Raw genomic sequence first — 20877 nt, forward strand, 5'->3', positions numbered from 1 at the left:
ATATATATTTTATATATATATATATATATATATATATATATATATATATATATAGTGTTCATTACACAAATCCTCTAAAAACATAGTTAAGCACTTTTTTCCTTTTAACACCATCGGACTTTATCAGAACTAATTTTATATATTTATTTAGTTAGTTAGTTATTTCATTTTGATAACAGAGGAAGTCCATTGGGCCAAGAAGAGTCCATTTTCAGTGGAGGCCCGGGGAGAAAAACTCCAATGAAAATTACAGACATCTGTGCAATCACTTTTATAGTCAGAGAACTGCAGCATAAAACAGAATATGATAACATAGACTGGTACAGGGAAATACAAAATAGTGAGATACAGGTGGCAGTTTTTTTTATATACAGGTTAGAATTTTAGGTACTTTTGTTTGTGTCACATTTAAATAACTTCCTTAAAGGTAACATGGTCAGAAAATTTAATAAGATATTCATACTAATAGTAAGATACACCACAGTAACAAATAGCAGCAGACAGTGAAGTAAACTAGTATATAAAATTGATTTATAAAATTGTTAATATCCTTGAATATGATTGATATTAAAATAAAATGTTGTTTATATCTGTGCAAGTTCCTAACCATATAAAACATTATGCAAAATCATTTAAATGTGATTTTTTTTTTGGAATTTCCTGTACTGTTGGATTTAAGTTCTTCAGCTATTAGTTTTTCCTCTTCATTTCTGGTGCCCAGCACGATACGCTAAGTGAGCCTGATGCTTTTTTAGTTGTGTTTTAACAAATATAGATATTGACTACGGCTGTAAAAGGTTTTTGATTTTCCTAATGTATTAAGAGGTGAGCCTAGAAAGAGGTTACTTGTTTGTTTTATAGGCAATCACTGGGATTTAGCTAAATTTGAACTACAGCGGTCTGTGGTTCAAGTGTTACAAATCATCAGATTTTGCTTGAGGCTATAAATAGGACCAATTCTTTTTAGAGGCAGCAGTAAGTGGGGGCAGCCAGATTCCAGCTGTGGGAGATATATTCCTTTTTCCAGCATCAGTTTTTCCTTTTGGGGAGAGGAAATTGATTATGTTTCTGGCTGGCTAAAAAGAGTTTAATTGATATTTGGATTTTGTTTGATCTAAGTGGAAGGAAGATTCCATTTTCTGGTCATGTTAGATACCAAGATATCTGAAAGTGGTACAACAAGAGGTCCTGGTCAAAGCAAAGCCCAAAGCACAAAGTAATATTCCTTAACGCAAATTTATTGTGGAAAGACAACAGGCGTTTTCGCTACTCCAAAAGAGAGAAGCTTCATCAGAGAAGTACATAAAGGGCGCCAAAACCTTTTTGAACCTAAGTAGCAGTTGGTACATTACATCACTTCCTGAAAGTTGTATTTTAGTGAGGTGGCTTTTTATTAATTTGCATGGCAGTTGCGTTGTATGAATTTTAATTTTATGACCTACTAAAAGTCATAACTTTGCTTTTCTTAGAGTTTGTATTAACTGTATTAGATCTGGGGGGGCATTTCTTGCCAGTCTAGCCTCCTTACATGCAGTGGCAGTTGGAATTTTCTAATTCATAAAACTTGTGCTCTTTATCTGGCCTGTGATACATGACAGTTAATGATTCCTTTGGCAGTTATGTTTACAGACATGTACTGTGTACAAAGCTTATATACAGCAAGTTTGAGACCTTTAGCATAGTAAAAGCCTCATTTGAAAGTGTAGACAGTGCTAGCCTATGCCAGTTACATAAAGGGATAAAGCCTTTACTACACCCGAGGTGACCAGAGATCAACTAGCAGTTTGTGTGCTTGATAGCACAAGCATGGAGGATGAAAGCCCCATCCTGGGCTGGAAAGAAAAGTGTTATCCCTGGCTTGTAAGGCAGCTCCGCTAACATTGCCGTGCTGGACAGCTGAAGTTCATCTGGTAGTTGGGGGACTATATTAGGAAGATATGGCATGGCTGCCCAAGATACTGATGGTAGTCACTACTGGGGCATATTAGGGAATATGCATGCATGCCTGGATTGAGAGGAATTAGATGGCCTTCATAGTGATAGAAGTGCTCACGTCATGGGTGGGGGTGCTGACGTTAGGTTCATTATTGAGAAATGCAGACAAGAGCACAAGGCACACTCCTGGGTGCCTAGATGACAGGCATTTAGAGGCTTGATGGTTGACAAGCATGTGAGCAGAGACAGTACAGTATGAAAAATGCATAGGTAGTGCTGAGTAGAGCTATGAATTTTTATGATAACCACTTTGCTGGTATCTGTTTTCCCTGTCTTTTTCACTGCAGTGATGTTCCTTGTACTAGCATAAGTGGAGGTAGCTTCCTTAATATTGGTTTCTGGTGGGAGTACTATTGAAAGCTTAGCACTGCTTAATCTGTATGTTTGTTGGGGAGGGTAGAGATGCTGGCCCAACTTCTATAAACTGCAGTAGACTTGGATAATGCCATGTTGTTGACGCACACAGTGATGGGAAACAGGTTGCAGTTCACAACACTTTTGTCCACATCAGCCTCTTGGGTGAACATTGTACATAGCACACAGTACTCTGCTACAAAGACGCAACACAATCCCATCTGTGCAGATAGTTACACCAGGCCGTCGTGCACATGACTCAGATGGTAGATGTCCTAACAGTATTTAGGACAAGTGCAGTGTTACATGTTGAGAGTCTTCTGCAGTGGATATGTAGGGCTGTCAGTGTGGTCCCCATGTGCTGTGAAGTAAAGTTAGGCTATGCTCAGTCTTATTCCGGTTGTTACAGTGGTCTTCTTCATAGGACTGGTGCTCTGTCTTATGATGATACATGGTGTCTGTTGGTTGTCTGTGTTACTTGCATAGTTGTGTTTAGCAAGACTCAGTGCAGGGAGTAGTAATGCACTGTTTCTTTCAGGGTATGGAATTTGCACTCTGTCAGTCTGTTATGGTCACCAGTATATGTTGCCACTTTCTTTGCACTGGTAGCCTCCTTGTTTCCCTGTCCATGGATTTTGGGAATTATCTGCCTTTAACTTTGGAGCTTCCTTTGTATTCTTCCAAAGTCTTAGTGTCATCTATTCTGCCTGGCAGAAACTTCCACTTAAATTGAACTCTGGCTCTGTCAGCTTTTACTTGATATCCAGCCAGTGATTTGTAAGAGACCTGTACTCAAGTGTACTTGTTTAGTAGCTGTCTCTGAAGGGTGCATAATGGAATATCATTCAAGATGCTTTGAAGTTGTACTGTCCATTTGCACTGACTTGTACTACGTTGTAAGTGCAGATCTCTGACGTTTGGCTTTTCACTGAGGTAAGGGTTTTTATGTAGCCCATATCTTTCAGTTCAGGCGATCTCATGTACATGAGTAAATATGTGCACTTTTTGAATTGTTTGTGGTGCAGTTTTGTGTGTTTATTTTTTGTGCTAATTCTGTTTCTCTGTCCCATGGGGTTCACTTCTTTCTTGAGAGCACTATCTGTGTAGGGGTTTCAGATGTTCTCCTCTTGTCTGTGTAGGTTTTCTTTTGGCACAGGGTTTTTCTGCCACTTTCTAAAAATGTGCTGGTTGACGAGCTGTTGCAGACTACTTACATAGTTTACATTTTTTCTTTCTCCTTTGTGACAGTCGGTCAAGGAAAGGTAAGCTTCTGTTAAATTGTTATAATATTGAGCAGCTTCAGCATAGTTGAGTTTTGTGTTAAACTGTCTTCATTTTACCGGAGTGTGAGGTGTACAGTAATGGCAGCCTTCTTTTGTTTACTTAGTGTTGTGTTTAACTGAATACAAAGTTTAGTTATTTATTTTAATTATTTATTTATTGCAGTTGGGATGGAGCCAGCACCTTTGTCAGTATCTGAGGAGCGCCAGCTTGCAATTCTGACTGAACTGCCATTTGTAGTTCCATTTGAAGAAAGAGTAAAGGTATTTGTTCCTGCTTTTAAAAAAGTGCAGAATATTTTTCCTTAACATTTCTCATGATGCATACACATGGGATTGTGCTTGCCTTGGAAATTAATGTCTTGCTTGGAGTGAAATTTCTGTGGCTGTTAGAGGGTTATCTTTTAATCCATACAAGTGAACATTTTCACATTTATATGTAATATAAATACTCACCTTGTGTAGAAAATGTTTCCATTTAATCTTTTCAGGGTGCCTTAATAGTGTGATAGCATTACAGCAGTTGTTATCAAATGTAAGCAAAACATTTTGTCCTGTATTTTATTCTGTGTGAAACCTTAAAAGTGTCTTTAAGTTATTCCTTAATGTTAATACCATTATTTAGTTTGGCAGTATCTCATGGCATTAAGTGGTAATTCTTAGCTTAGCCACAGGGAATGGTCTGATTTATGTATAGCCCCACTATCAGTTAACTGTGAATTACTAGGCAGGAACATGCCATTGCTATTACCCTGTAATAATGCTGTTTTTAAAATAATGCCATTATAAAATGGATCTTTATTTCCTGTCCATCTCTCTTCATTGATGTGAGTTTGTATGAATAGATTAGTGATCTGCACATGCATATGTCTTTGTATGCTGAGACACTTGCACAGTACATTTATTTGGTTCAGTAAAGCTGTTACCACTTTCTTCATGTCATTGTTTTATGTAGATATTGCTTGGTGTAAATGTGATTATTTAATTATGTTTTGCAGTGGAGGTGGAAGAAATTATGTTTTAAGTGATAGTTTGTTAATTGAGTTTCAGGTGTTTGTGGCATGGACAAAACAGTAACTTTTACTGCTGCTGTTTCAGTAGCCACAGTTTGTTAAATATTCATTTGGGATTTACATATATAATTAAGTCCCTTGTAGTGTATAACACGACTCTCTGTGGTTTGTTTATAAATGGCAAAGTTTGCCATTTATGATAGGCATCTTACGGAGAAGTAAATATGATGGGTTTGTTTTTTTTTTCTCTACTGCAACTGAAGAAAAGTATATTTCACAAAATCTCTGTTTCAGTTGAAGCTGAAATGTTTTGCTTATCAAGTTGTAATCTCCAAAATGAAAGATGGGCAGTGCAGTGACTATTTGATAAAGATAGGCAGAGAACAAAATGTGTACTTCCATCCTAGATCAACAATAGTTAAATGCTCAGATAAGCTGATGTGACAATTAAAACATGTTTAAACAGTTATTAATTGTTTTAATTTACAACCTATGTTCTTTCCTAAGACATCACATAGGGAATGCTAAAGTAAGCTTTTTACAGCACTATTAAATCTACTGTCATGTATGTGTAGTTGTTCTACTTTCAAGTACTCACTGAGTCTTATGTTATAATGTTGTATTTCATGCATGTTGCACTGCACACATGGCATTACAGCTGCTTTAGCAGTGTGAGCTGACTGGCCTGACAGGAGATTACAGAAATACAGTCAGCACAAGTTATGGAAGGGATGAAAACATTGTGGACAAAGTAGTGCAAACTGTTGAAAAACAGTAGATATCAGGTACTTAAAGGCACATGTATGTGTAGTAATTCTACTTCCTTAGCGTTTAGTTTTGATATTTGTATGCATCCAAATATTCAAGAATACGTTGGCTGTCATGTCATTAATCGCAGTGCCGCTCATGCATTAGTAATTGCCGCTCCCACTTCCTTTTAGCCCTTATCCTTTCCTCATTTATCTAAATGCCATAGTTCTGGATAAAAAAGCAGCATAATTAATGAAGCATGAATGCATTTGTATACCTAGGATGCCTTGTGCTATATTGCTGTCATGCCAGCATACATGGAATGCTGCTAAACATTTCAGACTGCAATACTATTTGGTCTCCCTTTAAGTAAAATTAAACAGTGCCATTTGGAAAACCAGTCACACTTGACCATACATGTGAGATTTTATAATTTTGGCCACAGGATTAATGTAGTGTTTGGGCAGCAGATTAGTAGCTTAGGTAAAACTTAAGATTGTGATTGTAACTTCAATTGTAACCATATTATTTTTGTCTTTGTGACATGGATCCAAAAAAATTCTGTCGAGGCGAATCTTGGCAAATACAGTGGACATAAAAAGTGTACACACCCCTGTTAAAATCCCAGGTTTTTATGATATAAAAAATGAGACCACAGTAAATCATTTCAAAACTTTTTCCACCTTTAATGTGAACTATAACCTGTACAATTCAATTGAAAAACAAATCTGTTAGGGGAAAAAATATAAAAAATAAAAAACGTACAATATGCTGCTTGCATAAGTGTGCACACCCTTAAACTAATACTTTGTTAAAGTACCTTTTGATTTAATTACAGCATTCAGTCTTCTTGGGTATACACCTGCCATCAATTAAAGAGACTTTGCTTAACCCCAAATAAAGCTCAGCTGTCCTAGTAGGATTTTCCTGACATTTACTCAGTTGCCTGCTACAGCAAAAGCCATGGTTCACAGAGAGCTTAGAAAGCATCAAAGGGATCTCATTGTTGAAAGGTATCAGTCAGGAGAAAGGTACAAAAAATTTCCACAGTAATTGGATATACCATGGAACACAGTGAAGACAGTCATCAAAAAGTGGAGAAAATATGGGACAACAGTGACGTTGCAAAGAACTGGACGTCCCTCCAAAACCGATTAAAAGACTCAACAAAATCTGGTCAGGGAGGCTGCCAAGAGACCTACAGCAACACTGAAGGAGCTGCAGGAGTTTCTGGCAAGTACTGGTTGTGTACTACATCATAGGAAGTTACTAGCCTGTTGACCTTGAGGTCTTTATAAGCCTAGCCAAGAGTTTAGCCAAATCAGCACTTGATGCCCCTGTCCAGCAGGGACATGGGTGGAATCCCAGGGGTGTATTTTCTGTTTCCCATCCAGTTATCCTGGTTGCGCTTAAAAAGGGTAAAGAGGTACTCTGCTTGATGTGGAGAGGGAGTCTATTCCATAGATGGTGGAGTCTCTGGGATGCAAATTTGTCCTGCTAAACAAGTCTTCTTGATGTCACAGACCAGGTTGAGGCCAAGCATGCAGGTTACTCGAGTGGAGCTTCACTTGCGAATATACAGCAGTCCTATCAAGGTGGAGTCCGTGAGCGCCTTTTTTGCCAGAGGTCACCTCTGAGGAGTCTGTATGAAACTGAGTAGAGGGATAGGGCTTTTAGCCTCTCTGTGTATAGTAGATGTTTGAGGGCTTGGATTCTCCTGGTGAGGAACCTCTGTGGTTTCTCCAGCTGCTGCATGTGCTTTGCAAGGTACATGCCGAAAGGGGCATTGTACTCAACTGACAACCATCTCCCATATTCTCCATATGTCTGCACTATGAAGTAGGGTTGCAAGAAGGAAGTCTTTTCTTACACAGAAAAACATCCAGGCCCGGCTAAAATTTGCTAAACAATGCATCAAGTGGGAAAATGTGTTATGGTCTGATGAGACCAAGGTTGAACTTTCTGGCCACAATTCCAAAAGGTAAGTTTGGTGCAAAACAACTCTTCGCATCACCAAAAAGAACATCATCCCCATGGTGAAACATGGTGGTGGCAATATCATGCTTTGGGGTTGCTTTTCTTCAGCTGGAACTGTGGCTTTAGTCAAGGTAGAGGGAATTATGAACAGTTCCAAATACCAATCACGTTTGGCCCAAAACCTTCAGGCGTCTGCTAGAAAGCTGAAGATGAAGAGGAATTTCACCTTTCAGCGCGACAATGACCCCAAGCATACATCCATATCAGCAAAAGAATAGCTTCATCAGAAGAAAATTCAGGTTTTGGAATGACTCAGCCAGAACCCAGACCTAAATCCAATAAAAAATCTGTGGGGTGATCCGAAGAGGGCTGTGCACAAGAGATGCCCTCACAATCTGACAAATTTGGAGTGCTTTTGCACAGAAGAGTGGGAAATATTGCCAAGGCAAGACATGGCATGCTGATAGACTCCTACCAAAGAAGACTGAATGCTGTAATTAAATCAAAAGGTGCTTCAACAAAGTATTAGTTTAAGGGCTTGCACACTTACGTAACCAGCTTATTGTATGTTTTTTATTTTATCTCCTAACAGATTTGTTTGTTTTTCAGTTGAATTGTACAGGATATAGGTCACATTAAAGGTGGGAAAAGTTTTGAAATGATTTATTGTGGTCTCATTTTTTATATCACAAAAACCTGGCATTTTAACAGGGGTGTGTACACTTTTTATATTCACTGTATGTCGTGAACGGAAACACTTTATAATCTCGAAATGCTGAAATGTTGAATTTCAAGTATCTCGAGACTATAAAGTCAAAGTTTGAAAATAGCGAAAGTGCACAATCGTGAATTTGAATATCTCAAATTTGCATTTATGGCTTTACGCTACGTAATGTCTGGGATTGTATGTGGATGGTGTGCGATGCGATATGTGGATTTAGGTATTATGTTAGGTAAGTGAGTGTTTTGTAAGGGTTTTGGGTGGGAGTTTGAGTGTATGTGAGTGTGCTGATATGTGTGATGGTCTGTAGAATGTGTTTTGTGTGTTTGCTTTTGTTTACTGCTTGTGCGATCTCTGAGTTAGTATATATAAGTTGGGGGGTGTGGGGAGTGCAAGGGGGATTACCCCCCTGCTTATTTATGTTGTAGGTTTGTGGATGTGTGTTGTTTTGCTTATGTTGTGATGTGGGTGTTGTGGTATATGTGTGGTCTGGTGTGTGCAGTATTTTAGGTGTTTTGAATTTCGCGGTTTTGGGCTTCGCTGATTTGGTGTTGTGTGGATTCGATTTCATGGTCTCGAAAAACTGAAATTCAAGATTTCAGTATTTCGAGATTATAAAGTGAATCCGTCGAGAACACACAATAAATGGTTACAGTCAGTGACCTGATAATACTTCCTTAATACTTCCTTGTATTGCATGGAGCTTTATCTGCTCAATGAACTACCAGTTATTAAAAAAACTACAAAACTTTTTTTTACCACCTTTGAAAGCCAGTAAAGCACTTAGCGAGTGCTATCACACAGACAGCTTGTACATATTATGATATTTGTTTAAGAATTCTTGTGGGAGTTGACAAAGGAAGAGAGTCTGGAACAGATTTTAAATATTGCTCTAACTTACTTAAAAAGTTACTTGTAGAACATATTCTATTCAAATATGCATTTTGTGAGCAATTAGATGGTAATCCTGCCATTTGTGACTGTAATCTTCCACTGACACAGCAAAAATATAAGATAACATATTGAGGGACAGTTGAGAGAGAAAGAATGTCTCTTGCTTGATACACAACCATACACAACCCTGACAACATTACAGTCTGGTGATGTGCTGCAGGAAGGCTTTACATGTTTATTTTTATTTATTTTTGCAATGTTTGAGCGTAATTATGATGCTCCATGCACTACACTAGCAATGCAGTGTGAGATTTGCACTTCAGTGCCATAAGAGTTGCATTTGTTTGAACTGATGAAGATGAACCCTTTATTTTTTGAATTCCTGTGTGCATGTTATTTGTGATTTAACAGGGAGATGGCAGCATGGGATGTTTTATTGTAGTCATTTTTAAATTCTGTATGTCTTCCAGTATAAGACTGTTGAGTGCAATATTTCCTCTTGGTCTCTCTATCTTTACTTGGTTGTTAACTTGCAGCTTAAAAATATAAGCAATATTTGTGGGCAGGGGGTCATGCCCTCTGCAAAAAAAGCTTTTGTGTGTGTGTGTGTGTGTGTGTGTGTCACTCTCTCTCTCTGTCTGCCTTTGTGTTTGATTATTTTGGGTTGGTGTTGTACATTTTGAGTACCTGAGTTTGAATGCATGTGATATGAAGCTACAAGCTTTAGCTACTCATAATTTCTTCAGCATATATAGTATCTGCACTGAAAGAAAAGGAGGATCCCTCCCATCCTTCAAAACCATTCTGAAAGACTTTCTAGCCAATATTTGTCTCTGTTCTTGATCAACACCAGGATGAACTATATCCCTAAATGTGTACAAATCCATATTAATACCTTACACCTTCTTACTCTCCTTTCTTCACTCACTTCCTTATTTCTGTTATAAGTTCACAGGTATATATTTGGCTAATTGCTGCCAGAGCCTTTGTAAGCCGAGCCATGCAACTCAACCCAATTGCATCCCAATGTGTCATGGGAGTTTATTAGGAGAAGGTATGTTATGAAGCTTCTAGAAGTTATGTGGGGGAGTGTATTAGTTTGGGTATTACCATCTACCTCTGTCAGAAATGGGGGGGGGGGGGGGGGGCAGAACCACAGTGAATTTCTGATTTCTCATCCATTGGTCAAGGTTATGCTTAAACAGGGTAAGGGACTCTTCTTCACAAGGTTGGAGAGCCTGTTCTATAGCAATTTTTCTCCCATGGGTTTCTCTGTAAATACACCATGTCTACTTTTCCTCTCATATTGCAGTTCCTGTTTGTGTTATACTAACTTACCTTTAATTCCTCTATAAACTGGCTAAAATGTCTGTAAATATTAAGTCATTGTCATATAACTTCTATCTATTCTTATTATTCTTGATTTGTTGTCAATCTTGTCTTTATTCTCACTGATGGGTTGGTTCGGATCCGTCTCGGCCTTTACATAAGCTTGAGGTCCTCAGCCAAGCTCATGGGCATTTTTATTACCCATATTGCAACTGTTCTCTAACCTCAGATCTTGTTTGCCCCACAGTGAAGTGGTTCCTGTTTAGCTAAGCTTTGGGCTAAGTATAGCTAATTGTTTAATTGGCTTAATCTTCTTTATCTGTTTAATTATTATTATTAGTGTCATTATTATCCTTTGGTAGTGCGAGTCTTCCCTACCCCATTTAACATTAGAGGCCTGTTTAAGTTAGAGGGTTATCTCCATTGTCCGTTTAAATTAGAGGGTGACTTTTTCTACCATTTCTTCTCTCCTGTAATTGTCTGTTTTAGTTAGATGACAATTTTCTCTCCCTTTCTTTTCCTCCTTTAATCATCTGTTTAAGTTAAAGGATGATTTTGCTCTCTGTACTGTTTAAAAAAAAAAAAAAATAGCAAAACATTTTTCTCTTATTTTCCACCGCCCTTTTCTTCTGTTTCTCACTCAGTGCCTTTTTGTGTGTGTGTGCTTTTAGGTTATTAGTATGTCTCAAAAGCATGAGGAGAAACCGTTAGGTTTCAAGAAATGTGAAAAATGCGGAAAGAAGATGCCCCTTAGAAATTCTCACATCATCAGGTCTACCTCCCTCTATGGGCCAGATGTTTTTGTCTTCTCAAGTTAACCCTTCCACAGGATCTTGGAGACCCCAGGCCTCAGGTGGTCCACCAGGAGACTTCCCCCCTCTTCTGAAACCTCTCTAGAGCATCTCACTAAGGAGGTCCCTCAGAAGAGGACCTGCAAGAGGAAGCACCTTGACCTCCCGAAGGAGTCTGTCACATCAGACACTGACCTCGATGAGGCAGAAGCAGCCCCAAGGTCACCTTCTGATGATCGCCTTTGGAGACATCCTGGAATTATTAAAACAGAGAGGTGACTGGCAGTCCAGCCCTCCCTTTGGCTGAGGAGTCAGCTTACCTGAAGGCTTTTGGGTCTCACCCTTCCAACAGACTTATGGACTTTATCCCTGGGAAGGCCTGGGAGACCCCAGATTCTATAGAGCCTACTCCTTAGAAGGCCAAATAAGTTCATTTCTCCCCCTAAGCATAAAGGGTTTCTGACTAAAAGAGTTGCAGTTGATGCCATGGTCATGGCAGTGGCCACTAAAAAGGAGCTATCCGAGACCAGCTCCTCTGTCCATCCTCCTAATAAAGACTCTAGGACTATGGATAGATATGGAAAGTGGGTGTTTTCGTCAGTGACCTTTGCTCTTCGGTCTTACCCATTTCACTAGGCTACAGAAAGAGCTGTTAAAAGAACTCACAGTCTCCCTCCAAGGAGCTGTAGCTGATGCAGTAGTGGATAAAGTTAATGCTCACCTCGCCGTCCTCAGTTCTGAAGTAAACTCTTCCATGAGGCTCATATTGTATGCAGCAGATGGAAGGCATAGAGCTGCGGGTTCAGGTATTGCTCTTCAGAGACAGTCCTGGATGCGCCTTTGTGACTTTGCGGAGCCCTTTCTATGGTTCCTCTCTTTTTGAGCCGAAAGTGAAAGAAACTCTCACCAGGTGTGAACAAGAAGGCAAGACCTTGTCTGCCATTGGAGTATGTTTTTCTGCACCCACCAGACCTTTTCCAAAGAGTCAAAGGGGTAGTGGGAAAATGTGGTTCAGAAAGTCCCACAGGTCTTTCCATGGCACACAAGGTGAGAGTTCCCCCAGGGGTAGAAGGGGGAACAGTAATGGTAGACGCCGACCTCGTGGCAGAGGAGGCCTGCATAATCAGGTCTCCAGAGAATCTTTGGAGGGCTGTATCAGCACTCCTGACTGAGTGCCCGATTGCTCGCCTCTGGAGGCAGTCAAGGGTCATTTGTCTCTGCACCAAGAAACCTGGCAAACCATCACAAATGACAGATGGATGAGGAGTATAATATCCAGGGGATATGTTATTCCCTTCACCTATCCTGCTCCTATAAGCACATCAGTTCTGGAAGTTCCACCCAGTCAAAAGGAACAGGCACCCTTAGAAATTCAAAAGTTGCTAAACAAAAGAGTCATCCAACAAGTCCCCACAGACCAGAAAAGATCTGGAATTTACTTAAGATTCTTTTTAGTTCCAAAGAAAACAGGGGACTGGAGACCCATCTTGGATCTCAGCATTCTAAACAGGTCTGTAGAAAAGAGCAAGTTCTGGATGGCAGTACTGTAGTCGATATTTCCACTCTTGGAAAAAGACAGTTGGATGTGCTCCATAGATCTTCAGGATGCGTAATACCAAATTCTAATGAGCAGATGATCCAGCAGGTTTTTACACTTCCGGCTAGGAGCCAGTCACTTCCAGTTTTGAGATATGCCCTTCGGTCTCACTACAGTCCCCAAAGTGTTCACCAAATGCATGGCAGTAGTAGCAGCTCCCCTGAGATGCAAAGGATTCCTTGCATTTTCATACCTGGACAACTGGCTCATCTCCACCCCGACTAGGCATTTACTTCAGAAAGCCAGGGACTACACCATTCAACTTTGTTCATCCTTGGAATCACCATAAGTTACGAAAAATCGGCTCTAGAACCATGTCAATCCTTGGTTTTCATAGGAGTTTAGATAAACACAATAATTATGTCAGCAAAGCTTTCCCAAGAAAGAGTATATGACCTTCGGCATTTTGTAAGGATGCTGATCAGCAAGAAAAAGGCTCCTGATAACCTAGTCCTATAGGTTCTAGGCAAAATGGTTGCTTCAGTTGTACTAATACCAGTAGCTCAACAACATATGAGAATCCTCCAGTGGCTACTTTTGACACAATGGTCCTTTTGGGACCTTTCAATGTCAGAAAAAATCATTCTAACCAACTCTTCCAAAAGAGACCTGCAGTGGTGGCTCAACTCACCCATAGTTCCTCAAGGCTGTCCTTTTCTCCATTCTCAGGCCCAAGCTACTGTGACCATGGATGCATCCCAAATGGGAGGTGCATTATCTGAGAAACACAGTCCAAGGCACTTGGCAAGAACACGAGGCCCATTTGCACGTACATGTTGTAGAGATGAGAAGTGTTGCTTCTAGTGTTGCAACCAGATCTTACCCCTTATGTCGAGAAGCCCTGAGGATCTGGCCTGAGTACCTGGCAATGGGCAGAGGCCTCCAACCGCTTTCTCATAGCAATGCACATCCCAGGGAAATACAAAGTGATTGACTCTGCCCAGTTTGTCTGCATTCTTTGGCCACACAAGTACTTCCTCAGTCAGACAGTGGCAGAAGAGATCTTCTGGAAATGGTGCCAGCCTTGCTGCGATCTCTTTGCATCAACCATCAATGCTAAATGTAGCTAGTACTTTGCCCTGATCCCACCAATGGGGGAGTCACCAAGGGATGCACTTGTTCACAGTTGGCCCCCGGGACTTCTTTATGCCTTCCAGCCAGTACCTCTGATTCCCAAATTCCTTCAGAAAGCAAGCTTGCTGGAGACCACAGTAGTCCTAATTGCCCCCTATTGGCCTTGACAGATATTGTTCCCCTTTATCCGGCCTCATGTACACAAGGGACTCAGTTCTGGATCTACTGACACATCCGTCAGGAGAACTTCATCCCAACCTACACAGTCTCAAACTGACCGCTTGGCTGCTCCACTTGCCATGATAGCCAGGTTTCCTCTGCTTTCTCCTCCAGTAAAACACATTTTGCTTTCTTCCCACAAGAACTATACTCAGAAACTGTAAAAGAGCAAATGGCAAAGATTTGCAGCCTCGTCTAATGTTAATCACATAGATCCCTTCACAGCACCTTTACAATCTATTGTGGAATTTATAGCCAAATTATTTAATGAGGGAGATGCTGCAGCTACTATTAGGGTTCAGTTAGCAGCCATCTGTAATTTTCACATAGGAGACAATGGTACCACCATAATTTCAAACAAACTTTGTAAGGCATTCCTCAAAGGTACTTCTTTAATTTACCCCTCTATACAGAAACCGTATTCCACCTTGGGATTGAAATTTTGTATTGTCAAAGCTGGTTTCCCCACCTTTCAAGCCTTCTGCTACATATGAATTCAAATACTTATCATGGAAGATGCTTCTTTTAGAAGCTATAACCTCAGCAAGAAGAGTTTCTGAATTACAGGCCCTGTCCTCTAAGCATCTGTACATAAGGGGTTTCACTGCGAACGAACCCTTCCTTTTTACCTGAGGTGCTTTCAGAAGCTAACCTCACCCAGTCTATTGAATTAACAGTGGTCTTTCCAGATTTTCAAAACAAAGGAGAGTACACTCTCCACCTTTTAGATGTCCATAGACAATTACGTTTCTATTTGCACAGGACATCACAGTTCAGAAAGTCAGATCAGCTCTTTAACTCATATTCAGACATTAGAAAAGGCCAACCAGTTTCTAACTATCCAATTGACTATCACAGTGTATATCTTTCATATACAATTCTAATCACAAGACTATTCCAAATCCTGTCAAAGCTCATTCTACCAGGTCAGTAGCCACTTCAGCGGCTTTCCAAGTCTGAGTACCCCTAGACAGGATCTGTGCTGCAGCTACATGGGCTAAACCACATACTTTGTGTACTCTGGAGCTTTTCTTCCCAAGCCTCTGCTGAAAATGGGCTCCTACCCAGTAATTAAATGTCAATAAATAAATAAATTAGTGGGGTTCCACAAGACTTGTTAGTGCTGGTAGCTTTTTTTTTTTTTTTTTTTTAACCCGGAAACATCTTTATTAAATTATTACATATGACATAGGCAGTCTTACATTTATGTAAATGACAATAAACCATACTGACACAATTTCACTTGCAGGCATTGTACATTACAAACCATGCTGACACAACTGTAGCTGCAGACGTTGTACCTCAATTTTAATATATCCATTCATTGTCTCGTTACGTTACGTTACGTTACGTTACATAGCTTATTCAAATCGTGCCTTCTTTTAAAGCTTGTTTTTCCACTGCATGTATTGATCCCACAATTCCCATTTCTTCCTATGTAATTTTGCTCCGAACCTTTTCTAAACATCCCAATTTCAGTTGTTTTATCTCTGTTAATATCTTCGCTACTTGCCTTCTGTGCGGAGTCTGCATGTCCTCCCTGTGGTCGCGTGGGTTTCCTCTGGGTTCTCCATTTTCCTCCCACATCCCAAAGACATGCTGTAGGTGGATTGGACACTCTGAATTGGCCGTAGGTGTGAGTACGTGTGTGTGTGTGTGTGTGTGTGTCTTCTGTGGAAGGTTGGGTGCCGGACTGGCAACTCGACACCGTAAACCTCCACTGCCAGTCATGAGCGGACAGGTGATCTGCTGTGGCGACCCCTAACCGGGAAAAGCCGAAAGAAGAACTATCTTCCCTACTTCTGGTAAAGTTGGTGTAGACTTCGATTTCCATTTTCTAGTAATTGCTTTTTTTGGCAGCCATCATAATTAGACTCAGCAAGTCCTTTCTCTATCTAGGCAGTTCCGATTCTGTGTCATGGCTCAAAAAATTATTTCCTTAGGTACATAAACTTACTCGCCAGGTATCTCTGACAGAGCACTAATACAACTATAAAAAAAAACAACCGAAAAGGAAAACCACTAGGCCACAGACCACATAAGTAAAAAGACGTTTTAATAAAGACTTAGCACCTCGGCTAACAGCCTTCCAAGAGGCAGAAACGTCTTTTTACTTGTGTGGTCAGTGGCCTAGTGGTTTTCCTTTTCCATCTCTGACAGAGCAGTCTGCAGGGAATCCTTAAAGTCTGCCAACTCATTACACACCATAAAATATGTTCCCAGTTACCTATTTCTTTCCCATCACACCTCCAGCATTTGCTGTCTATCTGAGGAAAAATTTGTTGGAGTCTACTTGAGGTATAAATATACCTATGTAAACAATTCAAGCAAAGATCCTAATTCTTCTAGACTTTGCTGCATATTTGGGAGACATACATATGTCTCCCCCCCCACTGTTTCTTTGTCAATTGTTTAACCAGTCTATCTTCCCAATCCTTTCTAACCTCCTCTGACTGATTCTTATAGTTATCGTGTATATATATTTTGTATGCTCTACTATCCTTTCTGAATGGCATCTTCTGTTCTAGAATCTACTAAAAACTCTACCAGTTCTGGTCTTTCATTTAGGACCCCTTATTTCTTTCTGTTTACCTATACTCTGATATCAGTCCTTGATAGAGAAGGCAATATCTAACCTGCAGTCCAAGTAAGTTATTGACATCTTCCCATTCTAATAGCTTTCCCTGTCTAGTTATTTGCTCCCAATACCTTGATTCCTTTTGACATTTTTCTCCAGTAAATTAATTGCAGTTATCCCTATTGGCAGAATCTCCTTCCTCCATTCCTGTGTTGGCTTAGTAAATATTCTTTATGATTATTCTTATTCTCGGTCTGCATCCAAAATCTGTTTCTCCTTGTTTCATCATCATCTCTTCCCACTTTGAATTATACCTTTCTGCTTGTGCTGTGTATAGGTGCCTTAAATGTGTTGCTCTGAAATACCTCTTCAAATCGGGTAATCCCAATCCCCCTTGTTCTAATGGAAGGCTTATCCCACTCGACTTTTGCTGTCGTCCCTTCCCAGATAAAATCCTTCAGTTCTTTATTAATTGCTATCCACAACTTCTCCTCTGGTTGATAAAAATATGCCTGACCTGTGTATAAGACTAAAGGGACTAAAACCATTTTAACTGCTCGTGTCTTACTATTGATATCCATATAACAGAGCCCCCATTTTCTCAGTTTTTGTATTATCTTTTGTTTAGTCTCTTCCCACATATCCTTAGCTGCCATACTGGAATCATTTGAATCCATACTCCTAAAATAATATTTAATCCATACTCCTAAACACTTAATTTTATCATGTCCACATACATGTGGATATTGTTGAACCAATTCATGTGTGGGTACATCATTTACTGCTATTGCCTTTGTTTTAGCTTCATTAATTTTGTATCCCAAAAAGATGTGAAACTGTCTCAGTATTTTCCATGACACTGTAATATCCCTTTCTAGTTTTGTCATGTTTAAAATTTTATCTGCAAATAGAGACCACTTTTCATGACCACCATACCAATTATATCCTTGAATTTCTGAGTCCCTTATTTACTTTGCCAGTGGTTCTAAATGTAAAGCAAATAACAAAGGGGAGAGAAGACACCCCTGCCTGGTTACTCTGCTCAAGCAAAAATTATCAGAGAGGATCCCACCTGCCTTAATTTTCACCTCTGATCCCTCATATATCCTCTTAATCAACCTTATAATTTTATCAGGGAATGCAAATGCTTCCATTGCTCTGCTCACAAAGTCCCAGCTTATTCTGTGAAATGCTTTCTCTGCATCAAGACCCACCATCAGCAGTGATATTTTCTTACATTCTGCTTCCCTCTGGACCAGCAGTGTTCTGTTAATTTTGTCAAAATATTTGCCTCCCTCCATACAACCATATTGATCCATGTCTATCAATTTTGGCATCACTTTTGCCATTCTTTAGATTACAGGCATAAACACATTATTATTGTGGTTTAATATTGAAATAGGCCTGTGTGAAGCTGGATCTAATGGATCTTTGCTCTATTAAGGTATTACAGCTACCACTGTTTTCTTCCAGACTGTTGGTACTTCTCCTCCTCTTAAAATACTGTTAAACAAAACCTTTCAGATCTTGTTCAGTTTTTTCCCTCCTAACTTCCACAGGAATACCATCTATTCCAGGAGACTTTTTGTAGATCATTTATAGATCACTATTTTTATTTCATCTCCTCCTATCCTAACTGTTAGCAATTGAGCCTCTTCTACCTCTAATCTTGGCGTATTTAATTCTTCCATAAATATTGTCATTTGTACCTTTTCTTGTTTTCCGTATTTCTCTGCTTTGTACAGACTTATTTGTACAGACGTATTATAGAATTTCCGAAATATTTATAATACTTCTAGAGGATCCCTTGTTATCTTCCTTGTTATAGATTCCCTAAGCTTGGTGACAGGGCCTTCTGCTTTCTGTTGCTTCAGTTGTTGTGTTAAAAGTTTTTGTGCTCTAGAGTTATCATCAAAGAACAGTTGCTTAATAGCAATATTTCTAAACGCATGCATATTATCGAAGTAATCCCTTATTTTCTGTTTAGCATTCTGCCATTGCTCCTCCTCTTGTTCTCTTAGATTCCCCCTATTTTGCAATACTTTAGTATTTGTCAATCTCTCTAAGTAATTCTTGTTACTTCTTAACCATATCTTCCTTTCTTTCATTTCCATCCTATTTTTAAACACCATTTTAATTTTATCCCACTCCCTAGCTATATTTTCAGAAGAAATTTCTGTCATTTCCACTATCCATTCCGTAAATTCCTCTTTTCAACATATAGATGGGAAAGCATCAGTGTCTCATTTTTGTTTCATTACCTTGTGTTTTATTTTAGTTATTATTGGCGCATAATCTGAAATAGTTATTGGGTGCGTATCAAGACCTTCAATTAAAAGCACATGTTCCTGTGAAATGTGAATTCTGACTAGCCTAGCGCAGTTTTTGTAGCTTGGGGAATAATATGTAAATTCATTCAGAACTCCTGTTACTGACTTCACATCTTCCATGCCAAATATTTTCATAAATTTGTTTAAAAATCTACCTTTGTTTTATTTTCCCTTCTGCCCCCCAACCAGATCTTCACTGTTTCAAATCAAATTTAAGCTCCATTATAGCAGTTTTTGGTGTAATATAAATACATGCCAGTATAATCCTCCTCCCTTTCCAGTAGCCCCTTAGTACCGCAAATCTATCATTATTGTTTTTTTTTTAATCCTCTTCTGTCAGTGTTGGTTCTGTTGAAATTAATATAAGTACTCCTTTCTTACTTTGTCCCAAGTATTCCAGTGAATAACCATCCTGAAAACCTTTCTTTATCAAATTCGCATGTTCAGTTCTTTCCAACTATGTCTCCTATAGTATAGCTATTAGCACTCTGTTTTATAATATAGTTCACAACTCCTTTTTTGTATTTATCTGTGAGACTGTTAATGTTTAATTACCGAAAGTTTATGTATAACAGCTTTTTTTTTGTTAAATGTCTGGTTCCAGCTTTTGTGTTATATATATATGTGTTGTTTGGCAATTTAATCTTTTATAAAATTCTTTCTTACCATCTCTATCTTCGCGTATATCACATCTTACAAAAGTTTTTGTTTTATTGTAAGCCCTCAAACAAAAATACAAACACACACATACTGCCCCCTAAAACTAATACCTCCCAAAGTCTGTTAACTTAATAATAACACACAAAACTATGCACATCTTCAAATGAAATTTTACCCTCATAATCCCAACACACAGGCTTGAGATAGCCTAAAAGACAAGTTATCCATGCTAAGATGCATGGTACAGCCTATGGTTCTATAAGTGTTGTCTGGCTTTAACTTGTCTTTATAGCTGTCTCAACTGGGAAAACACTTGAATGCTTTCAGAAAACATTTTCTCCAAGCCATTTTTCTTTATCAGATTGACTGCTAGCGACACAAGAACCAGAGACACAGCTGTTTACTAGAAAAAAAAGCCTTATAACATTCAATATTCTTTTTCATTTACGTGCTTTTTCTTAAAACTCTTTACTAGATTAATGGCCTTAACCCAGTAATTCCCCTATGCAAGAATGAGAAAAAAACACTATTTTTTCTTTTTTTCATGCTCTTTTAACCAGATCTTTTTCTGTTTTCTTTTTATTTACATTGCAGTGCCTACGTTTCTTATAACTGAACAAGGAGAGAGAGAGAAGTGGAGAAAGAAAAAAAAAAAGAAAAGAAAACAGGAGTACCTGTTTACTTTGGTATCCCTATTACACTTAACATAACTGAAAAACTTTATAATTTGCAAAGAATATCATGCACTGTTAAAATAGTACTATTAAAATTGTTTTACTTACAGTTAACTTTCTCCCTCCTCTTCCCTCTCCTGAGTATTTTCTGAACATTAATGACATGAAGTAGGGCATATGCTTTAGAGTCCCCTACAAGTTTAAGTTCAAAAAGTCCAATATTTCCAGATTTTCTTGTTGTCATGTTTCACAAATATAATTATTGCTTTGTAAGTCCACATGTTTTAATTTCCAAGTTACTGATTTTATTCTCCAAACAATAATGACATGAAGTAGACCATATGCTTTAAAGTCTCTTACAAGTTTACCATAGTCCAAGAAAGTCCAATATTTCCATATTCTCTTGTTCTATTCCTGTTCATCTCCATGTCCCAAACCCTGTCTATGGTCTTGTGCTTTTATCCCCCCGCTGTCAAGCATTTTCTGTTGAAGCACTGAAAAAGGTTTCACTATTACAGTCTCTGTGTTCTTTATTACCAGAAGAACAAGAAGCAGAATCTCATCCTCTTTCACAGCTCACTTTTTGTTGTACAAACTTTTGTATTTCTTCCTTAGCATGTACTTCATCAAAAAATGATTTT

At 38.9% G+C, this 20877-nt stretch overlaps 1 protein-coding gene across 1 annotated transcript in view; it reads left to right on the plus strand.

The window, feature by feature from the left end:
- The window catches only part of UBE3C (ubiquitin protein ligase E3C), a 2314788-nt gene that overhangs the window by 1391892 nt on the left and 902019 nt on the right, over positions 1–20877 (plus strand). The window contains exon 17 of the mRNA XM_044064789.1: positions 3796–3893. Within this exon, the coding sequence (XP_043920724.1) occupies positions 3796–3893 (98 nt within the window). The remainder of the gene's footprint in view (positions 1–3795; positions 3894–20877) is intronic.

This window comes from Protopterus annectens, chromosome 3.part0 (assembly GCF_019279795.1).
Source record: "Protopterus annectens isolate FY-2018-M chromosome 3.part0, PAN1.0, whole genome shotgun sequence".
In the NCBI taxonomy this organism is placed as follows: Eukaryota; Metazoa; Chordata; order Ceratodontiformes; family Protopteridae; genus Protopterus; species Protopterus annectens.